The sequence below is a fragment of the Chroicocephalus ridibundus genome, chromosome 5 (genome assembly GCF_963924245.1).
Source record: "Chroicocephalus ridibundus chromosome 5, bChrRid1.1, whole genome shotgun sequence".
NCBI classification, from domain to species: Eukaryota; Metazoa; Chordata; class Aves; order Charadriiformes; family Laridae; genus Chroicocephalus; species Chroicocephalus ridibundus.
Genome location: NC_086288.1, coordinates 42697651 through 42722994, shown reverse-complemented (window position 1 = coordinate 42722994; position 25344 = coordinate 42697651). Strand labels below are relative to the sequence as shown.

General features: G+C 51.6%; 2 protein-coding genes across 13 annotated transcripts in view; both read right to left on the bottom strand.

The window, feature by feature from the left end:
- The window catches only part of DYSF (dysferlin), a 105262-nt gene extending 95359 nt beyond the window's left edge, over positions 1 to 9903 (bottom strand). For 5 of the 9 annotated variants that reach the window (XM_063336833.1, XM_063336828.1, XM_063336832.1 and 2 more), the window contains exons 1-4: positions 7316 to 7435; positions 5086 to 5141; positions 4235 to 4326; positions 620 to 725 (exon numbers count right to left, since the gene is read on the bottom strand). In XM_063336833.1, the coding sequence (XP_063192903.1) occupies positions 620 to 725; positions 4235 to 4326; positions 5086 to 5141; positions 7316 to 7409 (348 nt within the window). In that variant the 5' untranslated portion in view covers positions 7410 to 7435. Of the gene's footprint in view, positions 1 to 619; positions 726 to 4234; positions 4327 to 5085; positions 5142 to 7315; positions 7436 to 9778 lie in introns of those variants that run through there. The other 4 variants (XM_063336829.1, XM_063336835.1, XM_063336831.1 and 1 more) reach the window with 1 other exon arrangement.
- A 5368-nt stretch (positions 9904 to 15271) lies between these two features.
- The window catches only part of ZNF638 (zinc finger protein 638), a 68769-nt gene continuing 58696 nt past the window's right edge, over positions 15272 to 25344 (bottom strand). For 2 of the 4 annotated variants that reach the window (XM_063337107.1, XM_063337110.1), the window contains exons 23-26: positions 19615 to 20614; positions 17442 to 17534; positions 16452 to 16570; positions 15272 to 15587 (exon numbers count right to left, since the gene is read on the bottom strand). In XM_063337107.1, coding sequence (XP_063193177.1) covers positions 15528 to 15587; positions 16452 to 16570; positions 17442 to 17534; positions 19615 to 20614 — 1272 coding nt within the window. In that variant the 3' untranslated portion in view covers positions 15272 to 15527. The other 2 variants (XM_063337108.1, XM_063337109.1) reach the window with 2 other exon arrangements.

Sequence of the window (25344 nt, the reverse complement as noted above, 5' to 3'; positions counted from 1 at the left end):
CCCAGCCGCCAAGGTAAGGAGGAGAGGGGGACATATGGGTTGCAGGGAGGTGAGTCCCCCACACGGCACAGGATGTCCCCCTGTGAGCATGGACCAAGAAGCTTCGTGCTGCCCCCCTCCCCGACCCACTGATTTTGCTCCTTTAAAGGTCAATCTCAAAGCCAACGAGCCCAGGATGGGACAACCAGCATCCAACTGGGAGCTGCAACTGGTAGGGTCATTACTCATACTGGTCTCCAACTGGGAGCTGCAACTGGTGGGGACATTGCTGACACTGGTCTCAAATGAGGAGCTGCAGCTGACTGGGACATTCCTTAAACTGGTCTCCAACTGGGAGCTGCAATGGTGGGGACATTGCTCAGACTGGTCTCAAATGAGGAGCTGCAATGGTGGGGACATTGCTCAGACTGGTCTCAAATAAGGAGCTGCAGCTGCCAGGGACATTACTCATACTGGTCTCCAACTGGGAGCTGCAACTGGTGGGGACGTTGCTGACACTGGTCTCAAATGAGGAGCTGCAACTGGTGGGGACGTTGCTCATATGTGTCTCAAATGAGGAGCTGCAGTTGACAGGGATATCGCTTAAACTGGTCTCACTGGTCCCCGCGCAGGGACTCACCCCAGTGCTCTGCTTCTTGGTGTCCAGCAAGGGGAGGTTGTAGGAGGCCGCCAGGCTGGGGGAGGAGAGGACATCTCGCAGGGGCACTCGGGCTTCTCCCAAAAACCTGGGGGTGAAGAGCAATGGGGTGGTCAGCAGGGAAAGGGGCCAAGGAGCTGCGGTTGATGCAAACCCAGGCATCAGTGACCGTCCCAGAGGGCAGGGGCAGAGGAGGGGACACCTGCCAGCATCCCTGTATGGCAGCTGCCCAGGGAGGACAGGAATGGGTATCAGGTGGCTCAGGCCCAGCCCCAGTGAGACAACTAGGATGAGAATCTCTGGGGACTTTGCCCCCTTTTTATCAAGGAAAAGTACCCAAACAACCACGATGAGGAACCAGGAGCCATAAACTGAAGCGCTGATAGATTTTTCTTTGCCAATGGAGAAAACAGAGACACAGGGGGTTGGGGGTTTCACTGGAGGTAGATGAGATCAGAGCTGGCAGCCAAGGACACTGTCTGTGTGCCACCAATATCCAGGAGGATTTTAAACCACCATAAAACTGATTTTCCCCTACTGAGTTCCTCCCTGATGCTCTGCTTCTGGTTAACTCTTCCCGTGCTGTGCCACCTCCCACCCCAGCCGGCAGCACTGGCTCCCACGCAGACCAGGGCTGGCCAGGGACCGTGTCCAGTGTTGCAGCCTAACTCCTCCCTGCCCAGAGCCAGGAAAGCCCTCAAACCGCTTTGTGCTGTCCTAACAGCACAATGAGATCATGGAGCAGGTCCTCCTGGAAGAGACGTCAAAGCATATAGAAGGCAAGAAGGTGATCGGAGGCAGCCAACGTGTACCTCCACCACAGGCAAATTGTGCCTGCCTAATCTGGTGGCCTTCTACAATGGAGGAACTAGATCAGTGGATAAGGGAAGATCTACAGGTGTCATCTACCTGGACTTCTGTAAGGCCTTTGGTACAGTCCCCAACAACATTCATGCCTCTAAATTGGAGAGCTGTAGGTTTGATGGACGGACTGTTAGATGGATCAGGAATTGGCTGGATGGCTTCATCCAAAGAGTTATACTCAACAGCTCAACTCCCAAATGGAAACCAGAAACAAGTGGTGCTCCTCAAAGGTCCATACTGGGACCAATACTATTTAATCTTCATAATTGACATACACAGTGGGACTGAGTGCACCCTCATCAACTTTGCAGATGACACCAAGCTGAGTGGTCACTCAGGGTCACTGGAGGGATGGGATGCCATCCCTAGGGACCTGGACAAGCTCAAGAAGTGGGCCCATGTGAACCTCATGCGGTTCAATAAGACCAAGTACAAGGTCCTGCCTCTGGGTCGGGGCAACCCCCAGTACCAATACAGGCTGTGGGATGGATGGATTGAGAGCAGCCCTGCAGAGAAAGACTTGAGGGTACTGGTGGATGACAAATTGGACGTGAGCCGGCAACGTGTGCTCTCAGCCCAGAAAGCCAACCATATCCTGGGCTGCGTCAGCAGCAGGTCAAGGGAGGTGATCCTCCCCGTCTACTCTGCTCTCACGAAACCCCACCTGGAGCACTGCATCCAGTTCTGGAGTCCCCAGTACAAGACAGACATGGACCTGTTGGAGCAGGTCAAGAGGAGGCCACAGAAATGGTCAGAGGGATGGAACACCTCTGCTATGGAGAAAGGCTGAGAGAGTTGGGGTTGCACAGCCAGAAGAGAAGGCTCTGAGGACACCTTATTACAGCCTTTCAATATATATAGGTGGCTTATAAGAAAGACAGAGAGAGACTTTTTACCAGGGTCTGTAGTGATGGAATAAGGAGCAATGGTTTTAAAGTGAAAGATGGAATGTTTAGGTTGGACATAAGGAAAATATTTTTTATGACAAGGGTGGTGAGACAGTGGACAAGTTTCCCAGAGAAGCTGTGGATGCCCCATCGCTGGAAGCGTTCAAGGTCAGGTTGGATGGTGCCTGGAACGACCTTATCTAGTTGAGTATGTCCCTGCCTAGGGCATGGGAGGGGTCGATTTTAGGGACACAAGGATGCTCAGAGGGCTGAAGCACCTCTCCTACGAAGACAGGCTGAGAGAGTTGGGGTTGTTCAGCCTAGGGAAGAGAAGGCTCTGGGGAGACCTTATAGCGGCCTTCCAGTATCTGAAGGGGGCCTACAAGAAAGCTGAGGAGGGGCTGTTTGCGAGGGTATGTAGTGGTAGGATGAGGGGCCATGGTTTTACACTAGAGCAGGGTAGGTTTAGATCAGAGATTAGGAGGAAGTTCTTTACACTGAGGGTGGTGAGACACTGGAACAGGTTGCCCAGAGAGGTGGTGGAGGCCCCATCCCTGGAGACATTCAAAGCCAGGCTTGATGAGGCTCTGAGCAACCTGATCTAGTTAAAGATGTCCCTGCTTACTGCAGGGGGTTGGACTAGGTGACCTTTAAAAGCCCCTTCCAACCCAACACATTCTATGATCTTCAAAGATACCTTCCAACCCAATCCATTCTGTGATTCTATGATTTCAGACAGACAGCAGCCAAGACAGGGCATTATTTGCCTGTTACCGGTAATTGCCCCATTTGCTCATTGCAGCATCCATAGAGATGGGTGGGAATGAAAGACAGAAATCCAGGATCACCTTCGTGGCAGAGAGGGGACCACTCGTGAGAGCATCGCAGTCCCTGTGCGTCACGGTGGAGCGGCTGCTCCCCGCGCAGGCAGACAAAATCTCCCTGTGCCGGGAGCCGGGAGCCTTCTCCTGTTCTCCCCTCGCTATTTATAGGCACTCACGACGACACCAAGCTGGACCAGACCCAATTTCCACCTCCCCTGGCCTCCAGCCCAAGAGCGAATCCAGCATAGGCTCCAGCCCTGGAAATGGGATCCTTCACGCCGGGGCCATCCTCCCTGTCCCAGCCAGAGCTGGGACTGTTCCCACCCTCTGCTGCCCAAAAATAAATTACTTCCTGTATTTTTTTCCCTGTGCAAGCAGCGATCCCAGTCGAAGGAGCCCCGCACGCAGACATGGGTTGCCGGGGGGTGGCCGAGCCCCATGTCCCAGGGTTGGAGGTGACATCGCTGGCCGCTCTCACCTTCCTTCCTAATGCAGGGGGAGGGAGACCCCATCCCCACGGGGAAACCTCCGCTGCTCCCAGAGCGTGGGGCACTAGGAGCTGCCGTGAGAAAGGAAGCCGCCTTGGGTCGTTTGTTTTGAAAACGCCACCCTTCCTAGCTCCGCCGGCAAAGTGTGTTTGGGAAAGGAGCTTGGCAGCCGACTCACGCCTCCCTGGCCAAGTGCCCATCACCGGGCCCTCGCGGCGCCGGATTGCTCCTGGGGCAGGCGCCTGGGGGTGGTGGAGGGCACAAGGGTCCCTGTGTGCTCCGTGCCCTCAAACGCTGTTTTTTCTCCCCAGCTGTTGAGCAAAGCAGCCCAGAAATGTGGCTCTCGCCTCCCACCAGCCGCCCCCACTACAAAGGGCAGCTGGCTCTGGGGAGCAACACCCGGAGCCCGGGGAGAGCCCAGATGCCCTCATTGCCCACCCCAACCCAGCTGAGCAAAGCCTTGGTGTGCAAGGGCTGTGCCGGTGATGGGCGCAGGGCAGGGCGCTCGTGCCTGGCACCCAACGCTTCTCCTACCTGTTTCTCCCCACGGTCTCATGGTCTTTCACGACAATGGTGAGCTCGGCACCCGAGTCCAGGGGAGCTCCCTTCAGGTCCCACTCAAAGCCCTGGAGAGGAGGAGAGAGGAGCCAGGATCAGCGCCCGGCCAGGGTTGCAATGCTCACGCTGGCGTTGATCGGCTCCGGCACCTCCGAGGGCTCTTGGAGGTGGAGAACCGAAACACCAGACCCACTTCGCCATCACAGCACTGACAGCACAAACCTCAGCACCACGCATGCCCCAAACAAAATGTCCTGTCAGACCCACAGGAAAAACATGCCCCGGGGCAAAGGCCTTCCCCTCCTCATGGATTAAAAGCGAACAAAGGAGAAGACAATGGGAGCTGGCACACAGTGTTTCTGTGCCAAAACAGTGTTATTTTGCTCACCAAAACTAACTTTTTTTAATTTTGACCCAAGAAAGCACAGGTCAGGGTTAGAAGGAAGAAGGTGCTGGAAAAAATATCCTCCCCTGGGCCACGCTGATGAGTAAAACACGCTTGTTTTCCCTTCAAGCTGCAATATTTTTAAACAGCTTCTTTTAATGTGCGTGCTTTGCCCTGATAAGATCTTGATGAAAGGGGAAGAGGCTGGAGCAAAAGTCCACAGAGACACAGCTCAGCCTCGCTCCTCTGATGCCAGTGCTGGGAATTTCGGATGCAAAGCTGCCCATGACAGGAACCATCCCCAAACCCTACGTGGGGTGGCAGCCCTGGGGCATCACGGAGGCCCCACGAGCCGTTGGTGCTTGGTGCACCTTGCTGGGCTTGTACCTGGCTCCCACAGCACCGTCCATGCCTGTGGGGACAGGGACAGGGGCACACTCACCTCGTTCCATACGGGGTTCACATTGTTCTTGATGACTTTAGTCTTCTTCTTTACACCTGCAGGGAGCAACGCACGCGAGTTAGACCGGTTTCCCCACTAAACCATGGGGAGAGACCCCAAAATTCAAGCCCCTCCCATGCACAGGTAGGGTTGAGAGCCTCCAGCGACATCCGCAGCTCCTAGGAGCAGGATCAGGCCCCACTCCTTGCACAGAAGCTGGCGGAGGGGGCAGGGGTGTATGGTGTGCACAGACAGTCTCTGGGACCCCGCTTTGAGCCCCAGCCCTGCACGAGCCTTGCTTGGAAACCCCAGGTAAGTCATCTCGATGTGCTGTGCCTCAGTTTCCCCATGAGCAGGGCAGAGAGTAGGCTCCTAAAGTCTGCTGGGTGGGTTTTGGGGCTGGAAGGTGCCATGGGGGATGCAGACATCCTCCTCCCTCCACTCGAACCTCGGTACCGTCCCAGAAGGGACCCAGAGCCCCTGTGAGAGCGGTCGGATGCTTGCACACTGAACCAGGGAGTTCACCACTGACACCCCCAAAAGATGCAGAAGAGGATGCTGTCACCTACTCTTGGGACCACTCTTCGGACCACATCCCAGGGACCAGAGTCAGGCAGCAGCAGCAGTTAAAAGCAGTCCAAAGCCAATGTCCCAAGGAACCCCGGTGCCGGGGGCCTCCAGCCCTGCCTGAGGAGCTCCCCACCAGCTGCATCCCAAAACCACGACCCTCAAGTCACACCAAAAACCAGCCAAACGTTCGCTGGGCCCCAAGGGACCGCGTCACGGGAGGGACCAGGGGGAAGAGGAAAAGGAAGAGCCAAACAATAGCGGTGACTCAAACCCCGGGGGACACCAGCCAGGCGCCCTGCGGGGCCCTATAGATATATATAGGTACCCCAGACTGTGGATATGGGCACACGGGGCTGGTGGGGAGCCCAAGCTGCTCACTCAAAATATTCTCCTTTTTTGTTGTTTTAGCATCGCTAAATTAATCTTTTCCTGCCTCAGGCTGCAAAGAGTCTCTACTAAATCTTCCAGCCCGGAGCTAAACCAGCCGCCAGAGCCAAGCTGGGGCCAGGAGTGGGGCAGAGCTGCCATTGCTCTGACACGGCACCTCTGGACAACGTCACCAAGCCGGGGAGACGTCAAGCACCCTCGATTTAAGGCACGTCTCCTGCTTATGCCTCATCTTCATGGGACGCAGAGCCCTGGAATTCCCCCCGCACTCTCAGGATCACGATTTTACCACCAAAAGCTGCTTTCCGCTTTGCCGGCAGATGGATGGAGCCCACCCTGGCCGAGCACCCAGCGCCCACCACGGGATAAGCACATGAGGGGTCCCGGAGCTGGCGGGGAGCGGAGCTGGCTGGGCAGGGGCCGGCAGCAGCACCGTTCCCCCCCACCCACCCCACGCAGCACAGGAAAGGCTGGGTCAGAAGCCACTCATCCCTTTCCTTTCCTTATTTTTTTTTTCTAAAAATGGACATTTCCAACCGCCAGGAAACGGCTGCCAAAAAAATGCGACATCCTCCAGCGAGCGCTTTCGAGGTGCAAAGGCGACACTCCCTTCCCGGGACCTCCATCCTCCGGTACCCACAGCAATGGGGTAACCCCCTAGATAAGGGGTTATTCTTATCAATCTCATACTAGTAGTTATAAGACCTTAATGAGAGCCGAGCACACGAACGATTGAGAGCACCCAAGGGCGCAGCACCCTGCAGCAACGCCGAGTCCTGCTCTTTGCCAGAGTTCGTCCCTGTCACCCCATCACTTTTAGATGCTGTGACACCGCGCAAGCGCGTGGCAGCGCTAAATGACCATCCCCAAGTCCCCCCCGTGGGAAAAACCCCTGAGGTAACGCAATTCCTCGCTGTGGGCCCCCCCCCCCCGACCCCGCTCACCCCAAAAATCACAGAGGAGGAGAGATAAAATTCCCAGCCCATCCCAGGGACCCTTGGAGACGCCGGCGTCAAGTGTGTGAGCATGGCATGGGGATGCAATCAGACGTTAGGGATGGAAGGGGCTACAGTGCATTTGGTAGAGGGATGCGGAGGGGGAATTTCGCCAGGGTTTAGGATAAGGATGGGGCTTAGCAAAGCCCGGCTTCTGCGGGGCACCCGGCCAGGACGTACGTCCTGGCCGGGCGCCCCGCAGAAGCCGGGCTTTGCTGGTGGGGGCTGCAAAAGCAAAAATCCTGCCCCACCCCAGCCCAGATTTGGGGTCCCCTCACCTCGGAAAGTCAGGCTGGCCACCGGGTCGCTTTGCTTGTCCCCCTTCTCCAAGTTGGGGAGGTGGCTGGCTCGTTGGAGCAAGCAACGCAGCATGGCTGGGCGATGGAGCAGGGCACGGTGAGGCCAAGCCGGGCTTGGCCCAGGGAAGGATCCGGCCCCCCCATCGCCGCCTCCCCCGTCCCGGCCCTCCCCGGCGGGCGGAGGTGGTGCCCGGGAGGCGACGCGGAGCGCCTCGGCGCGGCCGCTCCGGAGGTTGCAAAACCCGGGATGCTGGGAGCCAGGGGAAGTGACAAAGACCGGGGAACCGGGGATGCTGCGAACTCCGAGAGATGGTAAATTAAATTACCGGGATCTGGGGAGCAGCGAGGTCTGGGGATGTCCAAGCACCGGGATCCAGGGATGGCGCAAGCCCAGCGGTGTTAAATAAATCACCGGGAGCCGGGTACGCCCTGGGGACAGTAAATCACCAGGACCAGGGATGCTGCGAGCCTGGGGTGCTGCAAGCCCTGTGGGGGTGCCCAAGCATGGGGCCTCTGTGAGTTGGGGGTGCCTGAGCACAGGGCCCCAGGGACACTGCAAACCCTGGGGATGGAAAATCCCTGGGATTCAGGGACGCTGTAAGCCCAAAGGTTGCAAAAGCACAGGGACCTGGGAATGCTGCAAGTTTGGGGTAACAAAGTGCCTACACTCAGAGGTGCTGTGAGCTGCAGAGATGCCTGAGCAGTGGATCCCAGAGATGAAATACCACTGGGAATGCCGGAGCAGGAGGACATCAGTAGGCCACCCTGGTGACATGGGAGCACCAGGACTCCAGGGGTGACACACCACAGGGCTGCAGAGCATCAGCACCCCTGGGATGGTGCAAGCCAGGGAGCTCCCAGACATAGAGATGCCACAGCACTGGGGACGTCTGCATGGGGGCCACAGGGAGGTCCCACTGCCAGCTGGGGGCTCCAAGCAGCCCCCAGCCCCCGCTGGGCTCTCACCACAAACCCATCTGCAAAGCGCAGCCAGCACCCGCTCTGCGCCCCCCGCACCCCAGGGCCCAGCTGACACCGGTGGCTGGGGCAGGGGGGTGTACGTTCCCACCGCCACCCCCTTCCCTGTCCCCCAGAGCAGAGACAGGGTCTGTCCCCTTGTCACAGTCCCTGTGTGCTACCAGCTGGCAAGGACATGGGCATATAGGAAGGAAGAAGCAGCTGCTGCTCAGGCCCAGCAGATGAGGGGACTCCCACAGCTATGACCACGCACGGGGACACCGTGACAACAGGACAGGAACTTCCATCCCACGAGGAAGGTCCCCCCAGACACAGGGACAGGCACGACTGCGGGAGACGCGGGTGCAAGCACACAAGTGCTGACACACAGCCTCTCCTCCTGCTCACCTCGCTTGTTCAGCAAGGCCCAAAAATATGCTTTTTCATCCCAGGGTTTGCCAGAGCGTTGCAAACGAGCCGCCCCATATCACACACTGCCGCATTTCTCCTGTCACCCCTTGAGGGGGAAGAATTTGGCACCCAGGCTGGCACTGGATGGGTTCCAGGAGAGGTCACAGGCTGGTTGCCCCATGGCCATCGTCACCACCCAGGGGAACGGGGAGCCGTGAGGGCCCACCATGGCCCCCCATGCCCTGTCCAGCCCCCAGACACTGTCTTCTCACAGGGAGCCATGGTGGAGCCCCTAGGCCTGTCACAGCCACGGGGTGCAGCCGAACAGGGCCCCCTCGATGGCGGGATGGCTGAAAAGAAATCCCCGGCAGAAGGAAACCTCTCCCGGCCGATGAACACGGCTGGGGGGGGCGGGGGGTGTTCAGGGCTGTTGGGGTGCAGGCAGGGGGCTGGGGAAGTGGATGTCCGGCAGGTCCCCGACACACCACCGGCCCCCCCCTCGCCCACGGAGGTCCCGGGGAAGGGAGGCAGCGTCCCGGCCCCCCACCGCGTCCCCTGGGAGCCGGGGCCCTCGGCGATCGCCGTCCCCCCGGAGCGCAGCAGAGGCCAGAAATAGCCCGGGCTGCCGCCGGTGCTGTGACCGCTCAGCTATGCCTCTCCCGGCCTAACCCCCCCCGCCCCGGGAAGGAGGGAGCCCGGGGGTGGGGGGGGCGCGCAGGGGGGTCCCAGACACCCACTCCCCGGGCCGGGTTGGGGGGGGGGGGGGGGGCGCCGCGGCCACGGGCCCCACGGGGTGGGGGGGGGCGCTGCGTAGATAGCGCACATCATCTTGGGGGGGGGGGGGGGGGGCCACATCAGACAGAGCTAGGACCCCGCGGTGGGGGGGGGGAAACAGGGAAGGGATGAGCGAGGGGCTGGAGATGCAGGACCCCCACACCCGCCCGGGTTTCAGCGCCTTCCCTGCCGGAGGGGCAGAGCCCGATGAAGGTGTGTGTGTCCCCCCCCCCGACCCGGCGGTGCAACCAATGCTCCCCCCCCCCCCCCGGCAGCCCCCACTCCCTCCCCGTCCCGCACCTCCGAAGGCGGCGGAGCAGTAGGCATCGCTGATGTCCGTGTCCGGTGTGCGGACATTTTCCGCATGGAGGATGAAGACGCGGAGCATCGCCCCGGCCCGGCCCGGCCGCCTCCCAGCCCGCCGCCCCGCTGCACGCCCCCCCCCCCCGCCCCGCTCCGGCCGGTACCCGCAACCCCCCCCCCCGCCTTAAAGGGGAACGGCTGCGGCCGCCGCTGGATGAGGCCGCGGGGCTGGATGCGGCCCCGCAGGCGGGAGAGGGGGTGGGAGACACACAGACACACGCACCCCCCCGTCCCGGCCTTGAATGTGGATGGAGAAGCCCCGGGAGGATGGACGGGGCGGGGGTCCGCCCTTCAGAAAGGGCAGGTGAGTCCCCCCCCATGGGGACCCTGCAGGAGAGGGGTGCTGGGGTCCAATCACCCCAAATGGGGCAGGTGAGGGGGCTCTGCTCCCCCGCGGGAGGGCCACGGTGGCCCATGACATACTCTTACCTTTGCTCGCTTCCCAGGGGTGGGGGCTGCTGCAGGAGCGAGAAACCCACCCACCCCCCCCCCCCCAAAAAAAAAAAAACAAACCCAAATGGGGTTTGGCCTATGCTGGGGTCAGCGCTGCAGCTGTGGGAAGGTGCCAGAGAGCCCCTGAGTACAGCCCCAGCCCCTCACCGTGACACCAGGGCCAGGCCTGGGGGGGGTTAACATCACCTCTAAGATGGGAAAACGGGGGTGTCGGGGAGCTGAGCCGCACACGGGGTGAATCCTGTGGCAACCCTCGGCATGGCACAAAGCAGGGTCCCCCACAGAGCTGAGTGCAGGCAGATCCCCACCCTGGGGGTCCCACTGGGACCAGCCCATCTCTGTGCTGAGCAGCACCAGTGAGTGTGCGGGGACCATCCCCATGCTCTGGTCTCCCCTTGGGGGGCCACAGAGGCTGGGAGGGAGCCACCTCCTTCCCTGCCTCAGTTTCCCCAGCTGGGGGATGGGAGGATGTCTCTCATTTTGGCATAGCTGTGACCAACCGTACGGTGACAGGTGGGGATGGCCACAGCACCCAGCTATTTCGGGGAGGTTATTTTTACCCCTGGGTTTCCCAGCAAGTGGCTCAGCAAGGTCCCTCCCAGCCAGGCCAGGACCCCTCTCCACTCCCTGCGCCCCCCCGACTGCTCAGGGCTGCCCCGCTCACCCTGGCACTCCCGTTTACCCTTTTTGGCTTTATCTAAACCCATTTCCCACTCCTCCTGCCAGGCACTTACTCACCGCACTGAAAACCGACGGCTGCCGTGACCAGCGCAGGGATCAGCCACGGAAGTGGAAACTCTCCAGAAGCAATAATCCCATTTAGGCGAAACGTAATTATCGGTGAGATTAAAACTGAGGGCACGGGGTCGCCCAGCACCTCTATTCCCCCTCCCACGGCCCCATCCCTTTTGCTTCCTGTGTGTCCTTCGGATATTTAGCACAAGTCCCCTGGAAAGAGCCTCGTTTGTCCCTTTGCTCACCAGGAGCATCCACGTCCCCATCACGTTGCACTGAGAGACCTACAAACCCCCCCATCTCAGCCCTAATGAGGACTTTTTCTTTTGCAAGACCCTTAAATAATAAATTGAGGCATTGCAGCCGCCCGGCCAGGCTCCCGACAAGGCACAGGCACTGCCCGGGTCGGGCTCAGTGACACACGGCGGGAGGGAAACAAATCCCGCAAGGGCAGAGGAAAAGCTGTTGCAAAAGCTCCGTGGATTTGAGTTAAACCATCACATCTGCAGCCAGACGCCAGCGTCCCTGGGGCTGTGCCAAGGGGACAGGGCACACAGCATGTGGCCATTTTAATTACCGGCAGCTCTAAAATAAACTCAATTTGCAGCACTGTTAATCACAGGATGAACTGAAGCGCAGCACCATACATTTTGGGGAGCAATGTTCAGAAAACCAGTAACAGCTCATTCTGTAACCGTGTTTAGGGTTTTTTTTACGTCATTGTTCCAGACCGTGCTGGGGGGAAAGGGCATTATTTTCCTGAAATTCCCTGTTTAAGTGGCCCCCGCGGCTCCTGCATCTTTTCCTGGGTCTGCTGCAGCACTTACCTGGTTTTATCTGAGATGTTCTGGCATCTCAAAGGGAAGGGCCAGGCACAAGTAGGGTCCAGGGAGTCACGAGCATAGCAGAAGTGGATGCAGAGCAGAAACAGGATTCACTGACCGAGTTCCCATTCACGGACCTCTACATCCTCCAGGGCCAGCCTCTGCCTCGCAGCCAGATCAGAGGTGATGCTGGATCCCATCTTCCCAGCCACAGGAACACTCTGGTAGTGCACTGGCTCTGGACTGCGCGCAGGCAGGCAACCGAGTGGGCATCAGGGCTTCAGCCAAGACGAAGCCCCCGAGCTGCGGTCCTCATCCTGGCTGAGCACCATCTTGGGCACCCACAGCCACCCCAAACTCCTGCTGATGGGGTGTACCCGGGGAGGCCACCCAGGGCAGGGCCGTGAGCAATCCCATTAAAAGCTAAATTGTTTCCATAGAATCGTAAAATACTTTGGGTTGGAAGGGACCTTTAAAGATCATCTAGTCCAACCCCCCTGCAATGAGTAGGGACATCTTCAACTAGATCAGGTTGCTCAGAGCCCCAGGTCCAGCCTGACCTTGAAAGGTCCCAGGGATGGGGCATCTACCACCTCTCTGGGCAAACTGTTCCGGTGTCTCACCACCCTCATCATAAAACGCTTCCTTCTATCTAGTCTGAATGTCCCCTCTTTTAGTTTAAAACCATTAGCCCTTGTCCTATCACTACACTCTCTGATAAAGAGTCCCTCCCCATCTCTCCTGTAGGCCCCCTTTAGGTACTGGAAGGCTGCTATAAGGTCTCCCCGGAGCCTTCCCTTCTCCAGGCTGAATAACCCCAACTCTCTCAGCCTGTCTTCACAGCAGTGGTGCTCCAGCCCTCTGATAATTTTTGTGGCCCTCCTCTGGACCCGCTCCAATAGGTCCATGCCTTTCCTGTACTGAGAAAAATGCAGGAAAGTACTGTTTTCTTGGTTTGCCAGTGCCTCGCCCTTGGGGCAGCCTTTAAAACTGCTGAACTGCTCACAACTCTGATGATTCCTCAGCATCTCTCTAGAAAAAGCTGTCTGTTTCAAAGGACAGAGAACTCTGGTAAAACGATGTCAGAGCTATAGGCTTGGTGAAGAAGGGTGGTTATCCCCCAACACATCCAGGGGTGCGTGTGCAAGCAGGGGAGGCAGAGCAGGGAGCGCTGGGGGGGATGGGCTCAGGCTGCTTCCACCCGCCCTGACCCCGCAAGTCCAGTCCCACTCGGCAGCCGCCGGTGAGCCATGCATGGGAACGGAGCTCAGCTGGGGCATCGCAGCCCGACCCACCCGCAGACAAGGCAGAGGACCCAAAGAGACCATGGGTCCCCAGGGCAGGGGGTGCTCGTCTCTTCCTCAGCCCTCCACACACTCAGTAAAGGCAAATTTGGACTGAAGCTTGCGCGGCAGAAGCAGAAATGAAGAACAACATTGTTTTCTCCTCCTCTGCGCAGATAAAGCAACAAAGAGAAACCAGGGCAAGAAATCGCCTTCCTCACTCCACAGAGGGACTCTGGAAACTCAGAAACACAAACACATAAAGCTGCATTGTAAAGGAGACAGGACTAACGAGGAGTGAAAGCCACGTCCCATGCTCCGATGAGACTGGGGAAAAAAAAGCTGCAAAGCTCCTGAGCTCAGCTGTGAGGGGAGGATGCTGCTGGCAGCTCCCTGTGGAGCCTCCAGACTCTTCCAGCCACAGGGCAGCTCAGTCGCACAGCTCCGCAGGCGCTTTCTGCACCTCCCTGCAGGCTCTTCGCTCTAAATTCCAGTTTGTTCCCCATTATTTCAGGCAGGATTTTTAAATTCTCTTCTTTATGAATTGCTGCTCACCCAAAAGTAACTGGATAAACTAAGAGAGGAACTACGCAGTTAAGTACCATCACACCCATCTCATCTATACTGCTCGCTGCTTTGGAGGAGGGGACGGCTCCTGCTAGCAGTCAGCAAAGAGAGGAGATGGAGGCAGATGTGCACTCACACACACACGGACATTCTTACCCTGAACCGTGCTCCCCGACTTGCCAAGTATTTGCTGGTCTAAATCCCTCATGTGCATTTTTGAGACATTCATCTGTTGATAGAGGGTTGGACACGCCAGGACAGCCCAGCGCAATGACTCACCAGCACACATGGGCAGCAAGTTCACCCACAGCAGCATTCTTTACTGAGAGACCCAGCCAAAACAAAAACAACAAAAAAAGCCCGAACAACAGTAACTTGCAAAGTTCTGTACCTGCCTGTCAGACAGCACAACTGCTGTGTCACCTACATTAACAGCCCAAAACAAAGTCTTCTTTTTGGAGCCTTCTGAGCAGGCTTTGTCCTCTCTGCACATACACGGCATGGACTTACAGGCGGTGGACAGCTATTTAAAGACATTTACGGGCTCAGTATCATTTAACTTAAATACATGAAATACAAGTACCTCTTTCTGCATATGCTTGCTCTTGAAGAAGCAAGGTCCTACAAGTCTGAGGGACTTCATGGGATCATCTCCCATCAAGGAACATGTTTCACGGCAGCTACATGCAGGTGCTTCCTTTGCTAAACCTTAAGTTCAGTTTATTTTGGTGCTTTACTGATCAGTGGTCTGAAGACACATGGATTGTTGGACCAGCTACGGCACAGGTAGGACTTCTAATATCCCCACACCAGGTAGAACCACAGAGTGTATCTCATTCTCCTTGGACATGCAGGACCACTTCTTTACTCCTCCCTCCAGGAACATAATTCAGCCAAAGCCAACTACCCAAGTCTGAAGGAGCGCAGAGACAACGGTGGATTTTACAAAACAGCGTTTTAAATAAATGTAAGGTGGCCAGCTAAAAAATAAAAGCTCAAAGCGAAATCAGTCATCATTCAGACTGTGATCCATGATTATGAGCATGCCAGCCAGGGACCCCGACTTAGAAGTGAGCAACGTTCAAGATCAGATTACAAAGTTCAGACACGCTGCTGAGTGCTCCCCAGGCTTCGAGCTACAGGCTGGAACAAACTAGGGTAAAGCAACCCAAAATAAACAAGCAAACTCGGTCACCAAGGAGAAAGAGGAAGGGACAGTGACCTCCCTGGCTGACTGCCGTAAGGACAGGCACGCTAACGCAGTGCTGGGACAGGCTTTGCTCCCCCTGATGGCCTCGATTTTATCTTCCTGAGACTATCATGAGACTTCACAGGCCACAGGAAAAAGAAGGCTCAAGGGAGCGTAACAATCCACAAGATCACCGAAGTCTTTACCATGAGAGTCACCTGCTTTGGGGCAGTACGGAGCATATGTGGCATGTGAAATTTCACCTGCTGAGAGCTCTGTACAGAGGCACCAGGGAGAGATCCTGGAATGAATTCCCTCGTAGTCTCTACTGTGATCCAGAGTTAACAGAACACAATAAATCACACCAAACACAATCCCCTAGTGTTAACTATACAGTAAGAACATTTATTTCATGTCAACACTTGTAAAAGAAGTCTTTTCCAAGTCTGATGATTTAATATACAAATCAAAGCCACCATACGCGTGTTTGTTTTTTTAATGTCTATACTGAGCTCAAATTTGTACAACATGAATGCTTGTTTCTGAAACAAGATTACAAATTAAATCAGAACAAAATACACAAAATTGACTGGACCCTAAGTTTAGTTCACTGAAAGAAATCTTCTTTCCTCCGATCACCTTGAACTCTGCTCTTCCCCATCGTTATGCACATCCTTCTGCTTGGCCATGAACTTCTACAGAAATAAGGGTAGACAATGAAAAGATAGCGCTGTTATTCCTCATTCCACAAAAAGATCATGCTCTAAGAACAGTGCAGGCTTCATAAACACATTGGCCAAAAGTCAGCCTACTACTGACACTGGTATTGTGTGATCCATACCAAAAAACACTCAAAAGTTTTGCTCACAAACTGACACGCACAGAGTCACCAAGTGGTGAAGCTCCTCAGAGGAATGTGTCAAAATATTAGGTATCAGGAGTTCACGTGATGACAGGCACCTGTGTCTGGTCATGAAATATAAAACAGTTATTCAATATTCACCATGGGCTGTGCGTTCATTACACCCACCCTACAAAAGTCTACATTGATAAATATCTTCCCAGTTTTCTACCCCTCGCATGACCACAGGAAGGGGCTGCCTCTTCCCCCAGCTGGGTACACGCTGTGTCCCTGACAGCCAGGTGCACCAGAGAGACGTACTGCTGAGGGGAGGGGACAGTTTTGACCCCAAACTTCGGTTTTCTGACTGCCAAACGGACCTTTTGGTCATTTTATATCTGCAAGATATTTTAGCCAGCCTGCAGTTTCAGCAAGCCAGGAAATCTGACAAAATCATGCTTTCTGACACAACATTGCACTTCTTAAAAATGGAGGGAAGCCAACGGTTATCCCCACGCCCTCCTAGGTAAGGAAGGTTTTATGTAGGTGATGAGCTTGAGTAATTAAACAGTATCTGCATCTGAGTTTAAAACTTAAAAGCCCTCAAGTATTAATATGAGCTCCCTATGCCACTACAAAATTGTTAGCACTCGTTAAAGCAAACATTTTTAGAACGATCTTTGTTTCACCCGTGTATATGGAGAAGCTTCAGCATTACCTCCATGTTCTGCTGATGAAGCGGTGTCTTGCAGTGATTTTTCACAGATGTTTCATCTGCGTAGAACAGCGAGCAGATCTGACAGAAAAAGCCAGCCTTTGGAACTAGGTAATCCAAATCTGAAGAGACAGCACACAACACTAACATCAACAAAACACAACTTCAAAACATTCCATTAAAAAAACCACAGCTTTAAATTCCCTTAGCCAAACCTGTGGAATCTGTTATTACTGGAGGGAAGTCAGTTAATTTTTTTCAGTATTCAAAAAATTAGAATTGTACTCCGAGTTGGTCACCTGCCCCATTTCAATAAACAGAGGAGGACACATTCTTTTCTGCGAATAGAACAACTGACCTTCTGGATCTGAAGCTCACTGCAGCTACCTCAGCGTCTTTTGACCTTAAAAGTATTCTATATGCAACTCACTTGCCAAGTTTAACCTCTGTCCTGCAGTGTGTTATGCAAGCATTTTCTGTCACAAAGAACATTACACAAGCCATCAGGCAAGGATCCATATTTTCCTAGCAACTTCTGCAGTTCAAGGGTTAACAGCAGTTTTACAGAAAAGTATTTTAGATGAGGATCTTGGTAAATCGATATTTATATATACACACATGCGCAGGTGCATTTTTTAAACCATGTAAGCAGTTCCCTCGTTCCTATACATTGAAAGTAGGTAATAAGCCTCGTAACAGGATTAGAACAGTAAGTAGAAATTAACACTGCACTGTGCTAATTATAAATAAATTAGCCTATATTTGTAAATTTTAGGAAAAAAGAACCTTCCATTTTACTGCTGCTATTCAGCCAACAGCAGAAACTTGTTAAACATGCATTTGTAGGAGCAAAGATAAAAACAGAGGTTATGGGCCATGACTTCAAAGTTAAATGTGGTAATGAGGCAAAGGAGGCATTTTCAAACGAGCAAGAAAGCTGTCCTCCAGCAAAACAAGTATGGAGCATATGGAGGTGGGTTTCTTTGGTCTCACCTTTTGGAGTACTCTGTGTCTTTGATACATCTGAAGAAGCCACCTTCTTCCGCTTAGACTCTGGTTCTTTATCTCCCGATCCCAGCTGATCTACTGGAAGCCATAATGTATATTAAACAAAGGTATCCACTAGTTTAAAGGTATTCTATATCCACCTGTAATGCCCTGTTACTGCTTGAAACAAACACCACATGCACAGGTCTTGCTGTTTTCTACACTATTTGGTTTGGTCTTTCCATAGAGCAATTTTCAGGAACTCCTGACATCGATCCTGCAGGCAAGACTTCTAATGACTCCAAAAGCACTCTTGACCACACAGCACACATCACAGAGGTACCGCCGCCGCACTCAGCTGCCTTCCTCTACAGCTCTTAGTAGCAGCGTCAAATCAAGTTTGTGATTATGATCACTAAACTCTCAATTTCTTCATAATAAAAGCTTCCAAGCTTTCTTGAATCCATGTAACTTGAGGTCCAACAGCGGTATTTAGCTTAGTTACAGAACCAGTGAAAGCCTATTAAATATGTTATTGAATTAACCAGCTCTAAGGAAAGATGAAAATCAACATTTTAAGATTTTTCTGGAGACAAGGAGTTTAACAGAATCTCCTCTATTACAAGATAAACAAGGTGCTTGTTTTTCAGACTATCCAAGTACTCCAACTGGCAGGTGCACATCAAAAATACTTGTTTTCTTTTTAATTCTATGTTCAAATAATCTAGATACCAGTACGTCCTAAACAAGGTTAACACAATAAATCCTTTCCCTTAATAATGAAAGGAAGCTGTTGAAGGAACACAACGAACCGCAGCACTCTTGCATCCCCTGGATGTTTCAGCAGATTGTGAGTATCTCACCACATCAACAACACACAAGTTTCAGATTTGCCACGTGGCTCTTTACCAGCCACAGTCTGGCTGTCAGCCTTTGAACTGTTGGCCACAGGCAATCAATAAACTGTTTCCTATTCTGCTGCTGGAATCAGATTTTAAGACTTGAGCAACATGGTTCTACTTGATTTACCCTCTCCTTCCCAGTTTTCTTGTACCGCTTCTCGAACTCAGGAAGTAGATTTTTCCTAAGCCTACCTCTTTTGCCTGAGGTTTTTACTCTACAGAGAGGAATTAAAATAATTTGTTTACTGTGTATCAAATACATTTATTATAATTTGTCCCTACCAGTTAGATGAGAAATCAACTCAAGGGCTTGGATATTTTAAGAGGCCTTTTTACAGATAACTTTCTAACAGAACAAGGAAAATATTTTGCATTTTCAGTAAATGCTTTTGTTAATCACAGATAAGCTTATGTTCTATAACGTTAACAAGATTAAAACAATATATAACGTTTAAATATTTTTGGGGGTATACAGAGTCAACTAATTCCTTTTCTACTGCTTATAGAAACTGAAGTTCAAAATACTCTGTTTTAAGCAAGATTGCTGCTGCTGCAGCTCCTCCATATCTGCACTACTCAGGTTGCCTCTGATGCGCAATCAGAGTGAAACCGGAGAAAAGCTTTTCCAAAACATTAGAACAAAAGGTGCTATGTCAGTGTTCAGCTACATCAGCAGAGACAGGAAGAAAACTCGAGACTAGCGGACTGCATCACACAGAGCCTTCGCCCACGCTTTGGCCCAAACTCTTCTTGTGTGTTGGTTATATATAGCTCTCCCTACTTTGCTGTCTTAGACTTTCTTGACCCTTTGCTAATTCCATGCTACAGATGTCATTCAACATTTTTTCCTCTAGATTCAGCTTGGAAGCTGTTACAACTTTGCATCTGTGTGTCTATTTCATTTGATCCACCTGTTTTAAAGTTTGTCCCCATAATTGAAAGCTATAAATAATCTGTACAGTGTTAGGCAGTTTGCCAGGCCTTGCGTTAAAGGCAAGAAAAGAAACTATTTTCCCTAATTTTAGCCATCATTAACACCAAATGAACACTTTAAATCAACATGCCACTTAATTTTACATCAAAAGAAAGATGCATTGTAAAATACATTAATAAAATACCTTCAGGCTGCTGCTCACTGTGTCTCTGTTTTTTTTTCCCAGAACCTCTTTCATTAACTTTGTCAAAGATTTGGGGATTTTCAGTTTCCCGTGTTTGCTGCAAGGATCTCTGTGTGTGTGGCACTGATACAAGCATCTTATTTTCTATAGGTTCCTTACCTTTTGACTTTGAAGTTGAAGTAATTTCTTCTTCTGGACTCACATCTCCTAGAATTTCCATTTCTTCTGGTCCTGCAACAGCAACAATATCCTCCTCTTCTGGTCCTGCAACGGCAGCAATTTCTTTTTCTTCTGGTCCTGCAACAGCAACAATATCTTCATCGTCTTCATTCCCATTCAGATTTTTCCCTGGGAAAGCATTTTCTTCTTCCTCATCCTCCTCTCCAACTTCATCTACCGTAACAAAGTTTAGCTCCTCTTTTAGACGATTGAAATCAGCCAGAAAATCATCTTCATCTTCGTTAACTTCATCCAAAGTCACTAGAGGGTTATCTTCATTGTCCTCTTGTATTTCATCTACTGTCACTAAAGCACTGGGATCATCAGGCACCTGAGAAGAAGCACAATCTCCAGTATCCTCAGCAGCCGCTTTATCATCCTCCTTCTGTTTCAGCACATCCTCAATATTCAAGTCTGTAGGCTCGTTCAGAGGCAGCTCTTCTACTTCGCCAATTTCATCTACAGTTACCAAGGGTTCAGCTTTCAAATCCTGCTCCTCGAAAACTGACCTAGGGATGTCTTTATGAGAACTAAGGTCCTCCTGTTCAGATATCTCATCCAAAGTAACAAGTGACTGTGGATCCTTTACTGTTTCTGACATAAGTTCTTCCTCTTCAATCACTTCATCCACTACGACCAGGCCCTGCGGGTCACTGAGTGCTTCTAAATTAGCAACTCCCATTAGCTGTGCAGTCACATCCTCCTCCTCACCGATTTCATCCAAAGTGACAAAAGACAGTTCACTTTCAGTAATGCATGCCACGGAGCTCTTCCCTTTCCTTCTCTTGGAACTAGGCTCAGAAAAGGAGTTGTTTTTAGCACCGTCTTTCCTCTTTCCCCTCAGTGGATTTCGACATGTTTTAACAGGAGACTCGATTTCCTCTACGACCTCATCCACAGTAACAAATTCATCCAAGTTAAATGGAAACAGCTCTTCTTCCTAAGACGTGTAAAGATGTGAATATAACAAAGTTTAACATTCACCCAGTGACACAAACCTCCATCCACAGATGCCTAATGAAAAATATTCACACGCTGAAGCTGGCTGAAGGGAAAAAAGAAAAAAGCAACTTGACTTAAGGGTAGAAAAAAATTTTCAGGCCTTCAGTCTCATGTGGAAGAGTTTTTATTATCAGCATTTGTGTTAAGTAAGCAGATTTAATTCAGAAACCCAAATAATTTTTCAAAAACACAGCTGATGAACAGACAAAATTTTATGTCTATTATAAGAACTGAGCCGATGCCCTGAATACTCTTGTATATTTTTGTACTCACTTGCAGGAAGACTACTGAAAATCTGAATAGCTCCAGAGTATTCTTCAAAAATATTATCTTGTGTCATACCTCATTCTCCTCCCTAAGCATATGCTGTTGGCTGCTGCTACAAAACAGGAGACTACATTAGATGTTGCGATGCAGCAAAGTCATTCTGTGTCCTGATGACTACAAACTGTTTTATCTTGCCTTGTTGGTTTCAATCTCTTAACAAACATCTGTTTCCAAGAGGTTCCCCGATGGCCCTACGCTTCGGCCCAGGAAAGGGCTCCCAGTACTGGAACCTCCCTTTGTTTCTCTATAACACACACGTACAAGAAGACAATTTTCTCCTTTCTCTTAAGACCTGACTAGCCCCACAGATGCTCTATCAGACCTGCTGCTCCTCCTGTGACAGCCATATTTCATTAGGGACCAGGAAGCAAGCTCCAGCTTTCTGTCGAATGCCTTACTGCATTTGTATCTTTAAGATAACCCTTTCCATTCCTCCTCACTCAGTGGCATGCTCTTACTGGCGCACGTCTTGCATCTAAAACTCCTCCTACCCCGCAGTCTGACCATGCCAGCTTCCGTCAGGGCTCACACAATTTATTCTAGGACCACTGGAAAAACCTACCAGCAATTTAATGTCATATGTAATGAACATCTGAAGAAGGATATATGGATAAATGTTGAATTTAATAAAAGAGTTAATTAAGTTGAATTATTTTTAGGTTATTTGAATAGACAGCAGTCACATTTTTGGAACAGATCATTATACTTTTTTCCACTGCAAAACAGCTATGCTTTTATAATCAGGATGGTAGGATAAGGTGGATGAGTACTTAAGTCAATTAATAAATTAATTGTAAACATTAAAACACAACCAAATATCCACTGCACCCCAAATTACGTATCCAATTTTTTCAATGAACGATTCTGATTATTTTGGGCTTTTTTGCAAAATATTCCATCCTACCGTCAAATACTGCTCTGTATCTAGCACAGGAAGTGAAAAAAAAAAAATCAAAAAAAACCTGTCAAAGCAGAACTTGAAGGCCAAACCAAAATGAAATGTCATCTGTTAGAGAGTAAGACTGCAGCTAAGAATTACTAAAAACAGTCCTCCAGTAGAAAAAGTAATCTGAAATTCAAAGGCTACATGCCTCCTCTTCCCTTTCCTTTTTAAAAAGCTAACAAATAGTAGGAATAATGTGTGCTTCCAGACACATTCTGATGCAGCAACTTAAGGAATATTTAACACAAGGTGGGCACAGTGAACACAAAGAAAGAAAACCAGGCTTTAAACTAGGCTCACTGGGGGAGGGGGATGCTACCCGGATTGCTTGTGACAAGCCAAGGGTCGATGCTCCAAGGTTAGAGGGGTGGTTTTCTAGTGAAGGCCCTCAACCTGTTGCTCCGAGATGTGCTAGGTACACTGCAGCAAACTCGAAGTCTTATGGGGACGAGCCAGGGGCCCCTGAGGAGATAGGAACCAGGGAGTCACAGATAAAACACCCCAGAGGAAGACCACCTGAAGAGCAGCATGAAGGAAAAGCGAACATTCCAACCAGTGAGACAGCTTCATTGGGCGCCCAGCTGAAATGCCTTTACACAAATGCACGCAGCATGGGAAATAAGCAAGAGTTGGAGATGTGCGCACACCTCCAGGACTACGATCTTATTGGCATCACAGAGACATGGTGGGACGCCTCTTATGATTGGAGCGTTGGAATGGACGGATACCGACTCTTCAGGAAGGACAGGCTGGGAAGACGAGGAGGGGGTGTTGCCCTCTATGTCAATGAACAGCCGGAGTCCATGGAGTTCCACCTGGGGATGGATGCAGACCCAACAGAGAGCTTATGGGTCAAGATTAAAGGGAATACAGGGGCAAGGGGACATTTCAGTAGGGGTTTGCTACAGGCCACCTGATAAGGACGACAGAGCGGATGAGGCCCTCCATAGACAGATAGGAGCGGCATCACATTCACAGACCCTGGTCATCATGGGGGACTTCAACCACCCTGATATCTGTTGGAAGAACAACATAGAGAGGCACAAGAAATCCAGGAAGTTCTTGGAATGTGCTGATGACAACTTTTTTCTTCAAATGGTAGACGAGCCAACACGGAGAGGAACTATGCTGGACCTTGTCCTTACCAACAAGGAGGGGCTGGTGGTGAGTCTTAAGCTCAAGGGTAGCCTTGGCTACAGTAATCATGAAATGGTTGAATTCAAGATCCTTCAGGCAGCAAGGAGAGCACGCAGCAAGCTCACTACCCTGGACTTCAAGAGAGCAGACTTTGGCCTCTTGGGGGACCTGCTTGGCAAGGTAACATGGGAAAAAGTACTGGAGGGAAGAGGGGCCCAAGAGAGCTGGTTAATATTCAAGGATCACCTCCTCCAAGCTCAGGAGCAGTGCATCCCAAGAATGAAGAAGTCAAGCAAAAATGCCAGGAGGCCTGCATGGATTAATAAAGAGCTCCTGGACAAGCTCAAAAGCAAAAAGGAGGCCTACAAAGGGTGGAAGCAAGGACAGATTGACTGGATGGAGTACAGAGAAACTGTCTGAGCGACCAGGAACCAGATTAGGCAAGCTAAAGCCCAGATAGAATAAAATCTGGTTAGGGGCATCAAGGATAACAAGAAAAACTTCTGTAAGTACATCAGGGGTAAAGGCAAGACTAGGGAAGATGTGGGCCCTCTCAGGAAGGAGACAGGAGACCTGGTCAGCCAGGATGTGGAGAAGGCTGAGGTGCTGAATGACTTTTTCGTCTCGGTCTTCGCTGGCAAGGGCTCCAATCACACCACCCAAGTTTCAGGATGCAAAGGCAAAGTCTATGAGAATGAAGAACCGCCCACTGTAGGAGAAGATCAGGTTCGGGACCATCTGAGGAACCTGAAGGTGCATAAGTCCATGGGACCAGATGAAATCCATCCACAGGTCCTGAGGGAGCTGGCAGGTGAAGTCACCAAGCCACTTTCCATTATATTTGAGAAGTCGTGGCAGTCTGGTGAAGAAAAGGGGAAACATAACCCCCATTTTCCAAAAGGGAAAAGAGGATGACCCAGTGAACTACAGGCTGGTCAGTTTCACCTCTGTGCCTGGCAAGATCATGGAGCAGATCCTCCTGGAAACTCTGCTAAGGCACATAGAAAATAAGGAGATGACTGGTGACAGCCAACATGGCTTCACCAAAGGCAAATCGTGCCTGACAAATTTGGTGGCCTTCTATGATGTTGCCACAGCATTGGTAGATAACGGGAGAGCAACTGACATCATCTACTTGGACTTATGCAAAGCATTCAACACTGTCCCACATGGCCTCTAAATTGGAAAAGCATGGGTTTGATGGATGGACCACTTGGTGGATAAGGAACTGGCTAGATGGCCGCACTCAATGCAGTCAATGGCTCAATATCCACATGGAAACTGGCAATGAGTGGCGTTCCTCAGGGGTCAGTACTGGGACGAGTGCTGTTTAACATCTTTGTTGGTGACATGGACAGTGAAATCGAGTGCACCGTGCACCCTCACCAAGTTTGCTGATGACACCAAGCTGTATGGCACAGTCAACATGCTGTAGGGAAAGGATGCCATCCAGAGGGATCTTGACAGGCTTGAGAGGTGAGCCTGTGTGAACCTCATGAAGTTCAACCAGGCCAAGTGCAAAGTCCTGCACCTGGGTCATGGCAATCACAGGCACAAATACAGGTTGGGTGGAGAATGGCTTGAGAGCAGCCCTAAGGAGAAGGACCTGGGGGTGCTGGTGGACGAGAAGCTCAACATGAGCAAGCAATGCACAACTGCAGCCTAGAAAGCCAACCACATCCTGGGCCACATTAAAAGAAGCGTGGTCAGTAGATCGAGGGAAGTGATTCTGCCACAAGAAGGACATGGACCTGTTGGAACGAGTCCAGCAGAGGGCCACAAAGATGATCAGAGGGCTGGAGCACCTATGCTATGATGACAGGCTGAGAGAGTTGGGGGTTGTTCAGCCTGAAGAAGAGAAGGCTCCAAGGAGACCTTATTGCAGCCTTCCAGTACCTAAAGGGGGCCTACAGGAAGGATGGGGAGGGACTCTTTATTAGGGAGTGTAATGATAGGACACGGGGTAACGGCTTCAAACTGAAAGAGGGTAGATTTAGATTGGATATCAGGAAGAAATTCTTTACTGTGAGGGTGGTGAGGCACTGGAACAGGTTGCCCAGGGAAGTTGTCAATGCCACATCCCTGGAGGTGTTCAAGGCCAGGCTGGATGAGGCTTTGAGCAGCCTGACCTAGTGGGAGGTGTCCCTGCCCATGGCAGGGGGTTGGAACTAGATACTGTTTAAGGTCCCTTCCAACTCGAACCATTCTGTGATTCTGTGAAAATATCTGGTTTTATTTCCACTGAAATCAAATGTTACTGT